The sequence below is a fragment of the Emydura macquarii genome, unplaced genomic scaffold (genome assembly GCF_026122565.2).
Source record: "Emydura macquarii macquarii isolate MOO-44397 ecotype Brisbane River unplaced genomic scaffold, CSIRO-AGI_Emac_v2 contig_1676, whole genome shotgun sequence".
Taxonomy (NCBI): Eukaryota; Metazoa; Chordata; order Testudines; family Chelidae; genus Emydura; species Emydura macquarii.
In genome coordinates, this window is record NW_027131813.1 from 1,970,562 (window position 1) to 1,985,050 (window position 14,489).

The 14,489-nt window shown below is 44.5% G+C and overlaps 1 protein-coding gene across 1 annotated transcript in view; it reads right to left on the bottom strand.

Annotated features, from left to right (window-relative positions):
• Positions 1 to 1,090: 1,090 nt before the first annotated feature.
• XKR6 (XK related 6) overlaps positions 1,091 to 14,489 on the bottom strand; it is a 298,249-nt gene continuing 284,850 nt past the window's right edge. The window contains exon 3 of the mRNA XM_067556169.1: positions 1,091 to 2,729. Coding sequence (XP_067412270.1) covers positions 1,765 to 2,729 — 965 coding nt within the window. The 3' untranslated portion in view covers positions 1,091 to 1,764. The remainder of the gene's footprint in view (positions 2,730 to 14,489) is intronic.

Consider the following 14,489-nt stretch of genomic DNA (forward strand, 5'->3'; position numbering starts at 1 on the left):
CTACAGTATTCACTTAAAAATATCTTTTGTTGTTGTTGTTGTTTTTCCCCCCAAGGAGAGGGATGGTGGGATTGAAAAAATGCCCTGGAACGGGAATATTCTTTTAAAGGAGCAATACTCTTGAAACCAAAAATAGTTTTACATATATAGCGCCTGTGATTTAACTCGAAGCAAAGAAACTTCAACACAGAAATAAAGAAATGTAAACCTTTACACACCAAAAAGATTATTAGGAAACATCTCACGGATCACCAGACCTCCAGCAGATATCCTTCTAAAGTTTTGCCATCAATGGAGGTGGAAGTATCTCCTCGCAGTGAGAACTCTAAGCTAACCTGATGATCTTGCTATGCTCTGGATTTCCTGTGGTGTTATTTCTTGCCATGTACTTACAGCAGAGGGTGACATGAAAAGTTTATCAGCAGTTCCCCCGAATGCACCGAGTGAGTTGAACAATTCTCAGCTAAATCACAACAACAACAACATCAACAAAAATACAAAGCACCAAATCATCTTTAGAAAAGCGTCAGTTACAGGTTATTACTGTTTGAAGATTTCATCCTAATTTTCTTTTTTGTTTTCCTTTAAAAAAAAACAAAAAAACAAAACAAAGAATGCTTTACAATCACTTTAAGGCTCACACTGAATGAGACATAACAGGCCTTACACAATATTACAAATAATACATGTATGCCTTTTCACAGCCTTAAAATGATACAGTAGGTCAAATTATTTTGCCAGTCACCGATCAAGTATTGTGCCTTTAAATTGACTCTCTTTTTGCTACTATGCTGAGTTTTATTATTACTGAAATATTTTAGATATATGTAAATCTACTTTAGTGTTATATTTTTGGTGTATAATTTAAAAGAATGCAGATTCAATATTTTCCAAAAATCAAGATGGAAGGCCTTTTTCTGGGCTCACTCACACCAGTGTGAATCAGGAGTAAGTCCACTGAAATCAATAGAGTTACGCTGTATAAAACTGTTATCAGTGAGATCAAGTATGGTATTACTATGTGAATTTGGTGCAAACTGAGTACAGCTGACCATCACATATGGCCTATTTACACTGGGGGAAGGACTGTATCAGGGGATTGTCTTTATAACGTGATTTGGTCTGGCCTGCATAGGTGGGACCAAACTACATTATAAACATGTTACCAAATTGTGTTACAGCCCTGATCTTCTCTTTCTTTGCTTTGTTTTCTCATCTTGAGATGTTTTTCTTGTTCACCTATATCCAATAAGAGCAGCAATACTTTTTGTTTCTTTTTTTGTTGTTGTTCTTTTCTTTTTTTTTTAGTTTTGTATTTAGGTTTTTTATTTTTCCTGGCATAAAATCACCAGAGAGTTTTGCATGAGAAAGGTGACAGTACTTAATGAAACTCAGCACCTAAGGGCATAAGGCAGTTGTAGGTTTGTTTGTTTGTTTGTTTTTATTTTTCAATCAGCACCAATCCCATAAATAATGTTCTACACTTGGTGTAAGGTATAAAACTCTGACGTGGAGACGCCTCTTCTCCACCTGCGGATCATAGGTGTGGAAGTTGAAATACTGTTTCTTGTGTGTAAAAAACAAAAGGAAAGTTTTTCTTTTTGTTTTTACTTACAAAACATAGAGATTATCTTTTTTTTTTTTTATACATACAGCAGCCAGAAAGAAAGCTTATCTGAAGATTTGTGTTTGTTTCATGATGTGTTTACCGTAAACAAAAATAAGGTCCCCTCTTTTACTTTTTTTTTTTTTTTAAAAGGAGCTTTAAAGTGAAGACTCATATTGTAGCAACTCATACAAGAGAGGTCCGTCTCTATACCTAATACCTACGGCTGTGGGGGTGACATACTGGAGAATGTTGATTGTTCTTCTTAACCGCCTGTCTACAAAATGGGCATCCCATGCAGGGTATCGTTTTCTTGGGATGTCAATCTTAATGAGAGGGCCTTCTGGGTAGTAGGCTCGCCCAGATGGAGTAGATGGCACCATAGCTCTCACCTGGAAAACTGGCAAGCAAGTGTCAGCTGTGAGTTCCTCCTGTTGCTCCGTGACCGCTCTGGTAGGCGTAGCCTGGGCCCCCCGGTACCCAGGGGTTTCAGGAGCCATGGGCTCAACATCAGGGGGCAAAGGAATGCCCCAGAGCAGCTCGGCGCAACAGGAGCTGGCAAAAATCTTAGCTCTCGGCCCCATGGGATGCAGCACACCATAATAGAAGAGCATCACAGCTATCCCAGCAGCAAAGCTAAGAAAGACACAACACAGTGCTGGCACGGCATATGAGTCAGTAGTGGTAGGATCTCTGTAAAAATACCAAAGGAGCGTCAAGGCAGCATTCTCTGTCAAGACTATAGTGTAATACGCAAACATTCTATATCGAGTCCGCCCTTCCTTGACATTAAACCAGCAGAAAATGTACACAATCCCTACCACCATGTTGAAGAGGATCTCCTCCCACTTAGACATGCAGAAGTCTGTCCCACCATGGATGATCCAGAAAGCCATGGCACACCAGTGGACCACTACAAAGATCCCAAAGTAGAGTTGGAAGATGGAAGCAAAGAGGGCAAAAGAGATAACTCTGGATGAGATGGTGAAGAGGCGCCAGAAGAGATGTAAGAGGGCCCCTCTGTAGCTCATACTCTTCTTGTCATCCCTAGAGTCCCGAAGAAGCTTGTGATAGGAGGCTAGCACCCAAGCCAGGGACATCAGGGACGTCACAGAGGACACACCTGCCAGAAGACACAAATCCACAAAGTCAAACAATAGCATAGATAGAGAACTTCACTCACTCACTACTTCATTGTCACGGGGCAGGTACGGTAGCAAGTCGTGGACAACACATGTGAAGCTCATGCACACATCTCGAGGAGGAGAGAAATGCGGAAGTATCAGTAGCTGAACCACAAATGAACATTTATTCATTATCGGATAACTGCACGGGTGTATTTTATATTAGTGGTAAGCCTGATCCGCAACCCCAAACTGAATTACTCCCCAACTTTCAGAGCTAAAGAGGAGGGTGTAGAAACTGAAGCTGTACCTGCATTTCACAAATCGTCTCCATCCTTATAATGATCTATACCAAATCCCCTGATCCAACACCGTTTGGGCATTTGAAATCCAAATCGGGACCCCAATTTTGTTGCGTAGACCCATCTCTGCTCCAAATTCTTTATTTTTTAAGGTAGCCATCAGAAGTGTCTGCTGTATCATAATGTCACATAGTTACTGCAAAATGTTTAAAACAATGCAGGGCTGTGATGCTTTAAGCACGGGGATGAGCACATTTTAGGACACAGAGGGCGGGCAGCTTCCAAGTAACTGTGGGTACGTCTACACTGGGGCTGGGAGGCGAATTTTGAGCTCGTGCACTAAAAACAGAAGCGAAGCCATGGGGGTGCAAGCATCGGGACGGGCTAGCTGCTCCAAGAACGATCCCATCTGAGACCTCAGGTACACACACGTGCGGCTAGCCCCCTTCTCCTGCCTGAGCCGCCGGGGCTACGCTGCTGTTTTCAGTGCATTGGCTGGGTCAGAGCTCGCATGGGTTTGTCTCTTCGAGATGGAACTGACGCCTTCCAGCTCCGGCGTGCACGTACATACTCGACGTGCGTCTACATACCCGGTGTGCACATGATTTTAAATCCAACACCGCCACAGTAACATTAACTTGTTTGACTTCGCCAGCAGCGAAAACTTGTGGCGGCCCAGCTTTGGCCTCACCCTGGGATCCCGCGGCGAGGCTGCACGCAGGGAGCAGTAGGGGTTACAGAGCAACGGCCGGGGCCTGTGCTTTCAAGGTGCTGCGCGGTCCTAACGCTGACTGAACTCGGCGGGAGTTGTGAGCGCGCCGCACCTCCCAAGGGAGCTGCTTCAACAGCCCTTGGGGCACCGCTGGCCTGACGTGGGCAACACCGGACACCGGCGAGTGCTTTCTGGGAGCGGCAGGCCGCCCTCCACCCCCAAAGGCTTCACTGGGAGTGGAAGGCTGCCAGCATGTTGCAGGAGTGACCTGATTTGTGTGAAGACAAGCCCTGACACGGACTGTCCAGAATGGGCCGTGGCTGATTTTTGTTACTGCCCATTGAATGCAAGGAGCAGTTCGGGGGAGATTTGTCATTGTACCCCCTCCAGCTGCAGGTCCCAGCCTTTGTCCTAACTCAACCCTTGGTAGCATGCTCTGCATACCACAATGCAGGCCTGGTGGGTCTCAAACAGCACCTACTTTCTTTAACACCTTCTCCCAGATCCCCTCTGACCCCTCCGCACTAACTGCCCTTCCAGCGGCCATGGAACATCTTCTCTGTGCCCCGTCTGAGCCGATATGCTCCTAGCAGATTCGCCACACTGCCTTCTGCTGACCGATGCCGGCTCAGCAGTTTCCTCACAGATTTAAGCTCCCGCCCGGCCTCCGTCTCTTCAATAAAGGGGTATGGAAAAATCTCCCACGCCCAGGTTTATGGATCTCCAAAGAGTCCTCCAGGAAAAAGAGGGAAGACAAAACGCAATGTTCCTCATGGGCTTGATCCTGGACCATTAAAGTCAATATTTATTTTCTTCATTTATTTGGATTGATAAAATAGCGCCCCCTCAGTGCTCTGGGTCCCCTAGATGATCCTTTAATAACACAATATTAAACAGACCCACCAATTACCCCAGGCCCAAACTGAATAAACCAGTGACAACGTGCAGAAAACAAAGATCAGTTGATCTCGTCCACCCACAAAATCGCCACCAAAGTGCCATGCCACCAGTGCCCAGACACAGCCAGCACCCTCCCTTTATGGGCGAGGGAAAAAAAGATGGACTAGACGCTGTGTTCTGAAGGCTAACGGACTCGGACTGCTAGGGGCGGAGGAGTTTTATCATTGATTTCGGTGGGGGCACAAGCAACGTCTATATTTTCCAAAATAAAACACAAGCCGAATTCAACAAAACAAAGCCTGAAAGTTTGAGTTTTTCTTTACAGATACCCCAAACCCCCCCCCCCCACCCTAACAGGAGACAAAAAAGGCACCCTCCTATTCCCTCCTCCCCCTTAAAAAAACCAGGTGAAATTACGCAATAACAATTCCAGGGTCAATTCGGAGGAGAACAAACCGAGGCGATGCCAGCAAAAGTTTGTATAAACCACATCAAGATGCCAGGGTCAAAGGCTAAACTGTACTCCATGTACACCAATGAAAAACACTGGATAACATCAGGGCTGTGCTAAAACAATACAACTGCAGGAGCTGTATGTGGAAACCGTACCATAATTAAAAGATGGTGGCAAAACAATGTGCACATTTATGGAGAGCAGCTCGCATTACTTACACACCGAGGAGGGCAAAACAACTCGCTAATGAGAGGAAATGACTAACAAAGGCAACTAAAGGGGGATCACAGGAATTACAAAGCCGGTTGAACAGCCGGGAAATGCACTCGCCATCACGTTTGCCAGCTCCAGCTCTCTACTGGGTTTGGTTGCGTCTGTGCCCGGTGGCAGGAGACAGGGAAGAGTCCTACCAGAACTCACCATCTGCAAGGGATCTCCACTCCCCCCCTTCAGAGGCTGTTTCTCTCCCTGGCGCTGGGCTGGGCCTTTGCTGAGCAAATCTGCCTTTTCCCTCCCACTGCTCCCCTGTGACTGCTTCTTTCATAGGGATCAAGGGCTGGGGATGTTTTTGAGCAAGCCTGCCTACCCCACACCCCCGGCAGCTTCTTTCAGCACCAGGGCTGGAGTGTGGCGGGATAGGGAATGTAAGAAGGGGAAGTTGTTGAGCAGATCCTCCACCTTCCTTCCCCCCCTCACCTTCTTCCATGTCTGTTTGTGTCACTGGGGCTGGAGGATTGTCGAACGGATCTCCACGCCCACCCCCCACTCCCATGACCACTTCGCTCCCTAGGAATGGGTGTGTGGCGGGAGCAAGGTTCAATGAATCTCCACACCTCCGCCTCCACCATCCCGGCCTGGCCTCTCTCACTGCTGCGGCTAGGGTCAGAATCCTCCTGCTCTCGGGAGCTGCGTGGCCCCTTTCCTATGAGGCTCTCTTTGCTCCAGCGCCTTGCCCTTTAGTGGGGTTAGTTCTTCTCCCAGTCACAAATGGGGAGACCCACAGAGGGAGCGGCTCATGCAGACAGGAAGGACTGGGCCTCTCACCCCTGCTGAAGCATCGCAGTCTTCCAGCCACAGCCAGAGAGCTGGGAGGGAACCTCGCCGCAGAGAGCCAGCAACCAAAGGGGAGACCATCATTAGCGTGACTGAGTCGGGATGGGCCACGTCGTGCCAGCACATCCCAGGAGACTTCTGATGGGCATGGGCCTCAGGTCTGCTCCCAGGCCTGCCTTCCACTGAGTCTGAGAATAGGACCAGCACCGTTTGTGCCCCTCTCTGGTGGTGATTCCACAAACTTCCAGATGCCCATTTTCTCCTCGTGACTTTATCATGAGTCTTGCAGTATTTGGGGCTTTCCTTAAGACCTGGCTCCTGGAATCACGCAAATGCATGCAAATCTCGGCTTTCTTCAAAAAGAAAAAAGTAAAGGTGAAATGAAGTCATTGAGAATTAAGCCACTGACTTCAATTCAGCCAGGATTGCATTGTAAATTTCCAGCCCTCATGGTTGCAGAGAAAAGCTTGAAAATCTGACTCACGGGCTTTCTACAAGCTAAAAAATATCTGCCAGTAAATAAAAAGACTCCAAAATAATAATACTACTTGCTTCTTACATAGCACATTTTAATCAGTAGATCTCAAACTGCTTTATAAAGGAGGCATCCTTGCAGCCATTTTATAGATGGGGAAACTGAAGCACAGAGCAGCAAAGTGACTTGCCCAACATCACCCAGTGGGCTACTGGCAGAGCTGGGAATAGAATCCAACTCTTCTGATCCTCAGTCCAGTGCTCTAACGACTAGGCAATTCATGATTTTTAAACCTCTCAAGATTTTTGCGGTGCTGACAAGATTTTTGAATGCTGGGGGTTGGCAAGATGGTGCAGTTCTTTGTGCTATTCTGACCTATCTGCCATTAATTATTCTCCTATTTAAAAATGCCAGATCAGGGAACAGAAACAATGTCATATGATTTAAGGGATTGCTGACTTTGGCCTTGTCTACACTAGAAAATATTACTGCTTTCATAGAATCATAGAATATTAGAGTTGGAAGGGACCTCAGGAGGTCATCTAGTCCAACCTCCTGCTCAAAGCAGGACTAACCTCAGCTATATCATCCCAACCAGGGCTTTGTCAAGCCTCTGCTTAAAAACCTCTAAGGATGGAGATTCCACCACCTCCCTAGGTAACCCATTCTAGTGCTTCACCACCCTCCTAGTAAAAAACTTTTTCCTAATGTCCAGCCTAGACCTCCCGCCCTTCAACTTGAGACCGTTGCTCCTTGTTCTGTCATCTGCCACCACCGAGAACAGCCTAGCCCCATCCTCCCTGGAACCCCCTTTCAGGTAGTTAAAGGCTGCTATCAAATCCCCCTCACTCTTCTCTTTTGCAGACTAAACAAGCCTAGTTCCCTCAGCCTCTCCTCATAAGTCCTGTGTTCCAGCCCCCTAATCATTTTTGTTGCCCTCCGCTGCACTCTCTCCAACTTGTCCACATCCTTTTTGTAGTGGAGGGCCCAAAACTGGACACAATATTCTAAATGCGGCCTCACCAATGCCGAATAGAGGGGAATAATCATTTCCCGTGACCTGCTGGCAATGCCCCTCCTAATGCAGCCCAATATGCCATTAGCCTTCTTGACAACCAGGGCACACTGCTGACTCATATCCAGCTTTTTATCCACTGTTACCCGCAGGTCCTTTTCTGCAGAGCTGCTGCCCAGCTCGTTGGTCCCCAGTCTATAGCTGTGCATGGGATTCTTCCATCCTACGTGCAGGACTCTGCACTTGTCCTTGTTGAACCTCATTAGATTTCTTTTGGCCCAATCCTCCAGTTTGTTTAGGTCACTCTGTATCCTATCCCTACCTTCCAGGGTATCTACCACTCCCCCCAGCTTAGTGTCATCCGCAAATTTGCTGAGGGTGCAATCTACCCCATCCTCCAGATCATTAATAAAGATGTTGAACAAAACCAGCCCCAGGACAGACCCCTGGGGAACTCCACTTGTGACCGGTTGCCAGCTAGACATGGAGCCATTGATCACTACTCGTTGAGCCCTATGCTCTAGCCAGCTCTCTATCCATTTTATAGTCCATTCATCCAACCCATACTTCCTTAACTTGCTGATAAGAATACTGCGAGAGACCGTATCAAAAGCTTTGCTCAAGTCAAGGCATATCACGTCCACCGCCTTCCCCACATCCACAGAGCCCGTCACCTCTATCTGTGTAATTAAAGTGGTACTATTCCCCACCCCACCCCACTCCCCTTGTGGCTGCAGTTATATTGGGTTAAAAGTGTGCCTGTCAGTTTAATTTACTTCCCATACAGGAAGGGAAATAAACTATACCAGGATAAGGCACCTTCCAAGACAACTGCGTCCACATTGGGCTGGTACAGGTACAACTATTTTGGCAAAAAAATTCACTCCTAACCAAAACTTTCAGTAGTAAACCAGGTCTTTGACTATATGTTACTTGTGTTGAGTGCCTGGTTGCCTGAGTCACAAGGTAATTATTTCTGCAGCCTGATTGGACGAGTACATTTTTTAAACAGAACACCAAATAGTGAATCACACATTTTCAATACAACTATTGATTTGTGTTAAAATCCGTGACAATGACAGGGTTCCCAGGCACTTTCACATATTCCCAGAATTGTCCAAATACTCATGCACTATGCATAATATGACTCTGGGAATCAATGAACAGAACAGGCACGCCAGATTTTGATTGGGGGGGAGATGACGACAGCTTTAACTGAGATTCCAGGGACTACTTTTAGGCACTTGAAAACTCTAGTTTATTTTTGCAGATAACTCAAAAATTAGCTGACAGGAGCACTGTATCTAATTACTATGTAAAGAAAGAAAATTAAATAAATATGAGACCCACTCACCTCTAATACTAACATGTTCTGACATCTTGTGTGAAGTCAGTTAAGGGCACTAGCTAGGTTTAAAATTTAATGTATACTCTTACTGTGTTACAAAGTCTTGAATACAGCCATTGAAACTACTGTAGAAAAACCTAGATTACTTTCTACCATTGAGATGACTTACTTTTTACAGTCCTCCAAGCTTGGAATAGATCATTTAACTTTTGGAAACATCCTGCTAGGACAAGACCCTGTGAGCTTATGCTGCACCCGCCTAGGGTTATAGGGGTGTTACCATACTACAAATAATGGACTAGAAACAGATTTTAAATGGGAATGAAACTGACACTTTCAAGTCACTTTCACAGTATTGCCAACTCGAAATGTTCAAAAATCATGACTCAGGCTCACCAAAAATCATAAGATTGGCTTAAAAATCATGAGTTTAAGTAAAAATAATAGATTTGGTGTTTTTTTTAATTTGCCTTTTGCTTTTTGAGCCTGCATTGAGGTCACATTTTGAAGCTTTCTCCATGGCCTAGAAACTTACTTATCCTTTAAGAATGAAGGCTGAAATCATCACATATCCACTTGACTCCAGGATCTGGGGCTTTAAGGAAAATAATAATTATCATGAGACTCCTGGCAAAATCATGCAAGTTGGCAACACTACTTCTGTTTCAAAGCTAGTTACTTTCAAGAAGGCTCTAACACACAACACTACCGTGACTGAGTTGCAGTTCTCACAGGAGAATATTTAAAATCAAAACCCAAGAAAACTCCACATTTCAAAGTTGAGAAAAAAATTGAGTCTTCTGAGGTATATCAGGGTCACTGCAGGCAGGAAAGAAAAATAAACAGGCACAGGAGCTCTGGGTAGCTCTTCCTCTTGAAAAAAAGTTGGAGGGTTAAATCTTCAGTCCTTAATCAGGTAAAACTTCTATTGCCATCAGCACCTCCACTGATGGATATTAACGTGCTCAAAAACTATGCACTTCATACTTAAATATCTGAACCATCTTATCCAGGGCTACACATGTTCTACGTATTGGCTCAGGGACTACATTTTCTGTCCTATTCTGAACAGTGCTGAGCGCACAGATGGTGCCCAGTGAATAGTACAAATCATGACAATAATCATTGACTTTCTGGACTCTTTAGATGCAATTCCTGTCTTTGTTCTGGAATTGGCCTGAACACAGCTGAAACCCTAAGAATTTGAGGCATGAACACGTCTGATACTCATGCGATGCTTTCTTATTCCCTCCTTTTCTTGAACTCAGAACAAAAAAAATGACATAACAAAATGGGTTTCAATTAAAATGTAAAATTTCACAGCAGCCATTGCTCCACAACTCAGCATGGAGGCAGAACTGGCCACCCCGTGGCAGGTAAGTGATTTCCTCTCCTCTGACTCTCGTTCACTCTCTTTCTTTCTTCGTCCTTCCTGAGCTCTGGGCTGTTTTTCATGCTGTCAACCATGACATCCTTCCCAATCGTCTGGGACCAACTGCTGGAGTCTCAGAGAACTGGCCTTCTTGGTTTTGCTCCCATCTATGCAGCAGAGAGATAGGCTGGTCCAGTGGATAGGGAGCGAGTCGTCAGTGAGCCATGGGGGTTCTACTTCCCCCATGGACTTCCTGTCTGATCTCAGGCCAGTGCCATAGGGACAGAGTTTCAAAGGCTTTTAGGCACCCAAAGACACAAGTAGGCATCTAGTGGGGTTTACAAAGCACCTCACCTCCCAAGCACTTTTGAAAATCTCACTAGGTGCTTCAATATCTTTGAAAATCTGGCCCTTAGTCCCTCAGTGCCCACGGCACTGCTCTACCTCACTGAGGGGCTGTGAGGAGAAATAGGTTAGACACTGCGGGGTGCTCAGATTCTGCGGTGATGGGGACTACATAAGTACCGTAGGTAGAATGGGAATTTATCCCATTGCTCTTCCTTTCTTTGGTTTTGGCCTCTTCTTTTAACCTATCTCTCTCTTTTCTGAATGTAACCGTGGCTCAGAGTGCTTGGCTGTATTTCTTCTGAGCCCCCTGTGTTCTCTCGTCAACACCTTCCCCCTCCCCCCTGTTTTACAGGTTCATCTAATGACTTCCAGATCATAGAATCACAGAAGATAAGGGTTGGAAGGGACCTCAGGAGGTCATCTAGTCCAACCCCCTGCTCAAAGCAGGACCAACCCCAACTAAATCATCCCAGCCAGGGCTTTGTCAAGCGGGGTCTTAAAAACCTCTAAGGATGGAGATTCCACCACCTCCCTAGGTAACCCAGCCCAGTGCTTCACCACCCTCCTAGTGAAAAAGGTTTTCCTAATATCCAACCTAGACCTCCCCCACTGCAACTTGAGACGGTTGCTCCTTTGATCCTTAATCTAATCACCAGCCTTTTCTTACCTTAATCACCCTGCCTCTGTTTGTAAAGAAAATACATTGATTCTTCCCAGTTAAGAGCTCTGACTGGGGCTAGGATGTGTGCCCGTGATCAAACCGCCTGTATAAAAACCAAATGGTGCCCCTGGAACCAAGTCCAGTTATTTAAATCATTAATCACCTAGTCTATCGTTTCTAGTCCTCGGAGATTTACTCCCATTTGATTTTTGCCTGAGTAAGGACTTCCGGTTTGGCCCTGTGTGACTAAGGTGTTTAGCATCATTAAGCTCACTCTTGTGTAATTTCTTAAATGGAAAAAGAGAAAAGAATAGAGGGTGTTAGTGGGGAGGACTAGGACTAGGAAATAGAGCCCAGCTGGGGTGCCTGAGAGAGGAAGATCAAGGAGTGCTGGTTGTAGGGGGATGAGTTAGAAGGAAAAGCATGTGTCTGGAAGCCTGTTCTGTTTTTTCACCCAAAGGAGTCCATAGTTTTGGTAGACACACGCCCCATTTCTCTGAATCCAGGCCTGGAGTCTCTTGCCCTTGTGTCTCTCTTGAGCATATGTCAGCCACTTAGTGAAGGGCTAGGAAGAAGAAATACCCCCCCCCCCCCAATAGGCACATTATTCCTTAGCTGCCCACTGTCAGGTTTCTTGCCCCCTTCTACTGGTCACTCATGGAGAAAAGACATCAGCCTACTTGGACCACAGCTCTGATCTGATATGGCAATTCCTATATCCCTTACAAAATGGGAGTTGAAAATTCAGTACCACTTTCTGATGAAGAATTGAGAGTGATGTGAGATTATACCTGGATTTTCTGCAATGCTACCTACACTATCCCAGAACCCTTCTGCTATCCCAGAACCCTTTCCTCAGTCACTTCACTCAGTCCCAAACTATTTGACACATCTAAGTCTTCCTTTGCCTGGCTAGTCATATCTCTTCTCAGTTTTTCTTTAGCTGACTAGTAATGTCTCCCTTTCACTTTCTATCTGTTTTTCCTGTCAATTTATAATTCTCACATGCTGGTGCCTGAACTAGTCCTTCCTACATTTCTTCTCAGATCCTGCTACCACTGATATCTCCTATTGTAACTAGAGAGAAAAGCCAGGATGATCTCAGATACCCTTGCATGGTTACGGTTAACAAACACCAATTATTTTATATTATAATATGTGATTGCAGTGAATATAAATCAGAAGTTAGGAATTGTAGAAAATTGGTAAGGGAAGCCGAGGGACACAAGAAAAAAATCTATAGCCAGCAGAATTAAGGGCAATAAGAAGGAGTCCTTTAAACATATTTAGAACAGAAAGAATCCTGACATTGGTACTGGATCATTACTAGATGGAAATGGTAGAATTAATAATAATAATGGAAAATGGCAGAAGTGTTTCATAAATATTTCTGTTCTATATTTGGGGAAAAAAACAGATGAAGTAGTCTCATCAGATGATGATAGTACTTTTTCCATTCCACTAATATCTCTGGAGGATGTTACACAGAAGCTACTAGAATTATATGTTGTTAAATCAGCAAGTCCCGATAACTTGCAACCAAAAGTTTTAAAAGAGCTGGCTGAGGAGCTTGCTGGATTGTTAGTGTTGATTTTCAATAAGTTTTGGAGCACTAGGGAAGGTCCAGAAGCGTGGAAGAAAGCTAATGTGTCAATTTTTAAAAAGGGTAAATGGGTGACCCTGGTAATTATAGGCCTGTCAGCCTGACATCAATCTCAGGCAAGATAATGGAGCAGCTGATATGGGACTTGATTAACAAAGAATTAAAGGAGAGTCATGTAATTAATGAAAATCAACATGGGTTTATGGAAACTAGACCCCATCAAACTAACTAACTTGATATCTTTTTTTGACAAGATTACAAATTTGGCTGATAAAGGTAACGGGGCTGACATAATATACTCAGATTTCTGTACGGCAGTTGACTGGTACTGCATGACATTTTGATTAAAAAACTAGAACGATATAAAATTAACATGGCACACATTAAACAGATTAAAAACTGGCCAACTGATAGGTCTCAAAATGTATCTGTAAACAGAGAATCATCATTGAGAGGATATGTATCCAGGGGGTCCTGCAGGGATCGGTTCTTGACCCTATGCTATTTAACATTGTTATCAATGACCTGGAAAAAACAAAACCATCACTGCTAAAATCTGCAGATGACTCAAAAATTGGGGGAGAGGTAAATAATGAAGAGGAGAGAAAAATGATTTAGAGGAATCTGAATCATTTGGTAAACTGGGCACAAACAATCTGCATTTTAATACAGCTAAATGTAAATGTACAGATCAAGGAACAAAGAATGCAGGCCAGATTTACAGAATGTGGGACTCTATCCTGGGAAGCAGGGACTCTGAAAAAGATTGGAGGGCCATGGATAATCAGTTCAACATGAGCTCCCAGTATGAAGCTGTGGCCAAAAGAGTTAATGTGATGCTGGATGCATAAACAAAGGAATCCTGGATAGGAGTACAGCGGTTATTTTACCTCTATGTTTGGCACTGGTGCAACAGCTGCTGGAGTGCTGTGTCCAATTCTGGTGCCCACAATTCAAGAAGGATGTTGATAAATTAGAAAGAGTTCAAAGAAGAGCCACGTGAATGATTAAAGGATTACAGAACATGCCATATAGACTCACGGATCTCAATCTCTTTAGCTTAACAATCAGAAGGTTAAAGGGTGACTTGATCACAGGTATTTACACGGGGAACAAGTATTTAATAATGGGCTTCTCAGAGCAGAGAAAGGTCTGATACAATCCAATGGTTGGAAGCTGAAGCTAGACAAATTCAAACTGGAAATAAGGAGTAAATTTTTTTTTAACAGTGAGGATAATTAGCACTGAAACAATTTACCAAGGATTGTGGTGGATTCTCCATCACCGGCAATTTTAAAACCAAAATTGGATGTTTTTCTAAAAAATAAGGTCTAGGAATTATTTTGCGGCAGTTCTATGGCCTGTGCTATACAGGAGGTCAGACTAGATGATCACAATGAATCTCCATGGGGGCCACTGGAACTAGGTTAGTTAAGCCAACTTTCTTGGGTGAGATTCTCGAAAGCTCTCAGTGCCAGCCTAACTCTGGTCCCTCTGAAGTCAATGATGTCAGTCC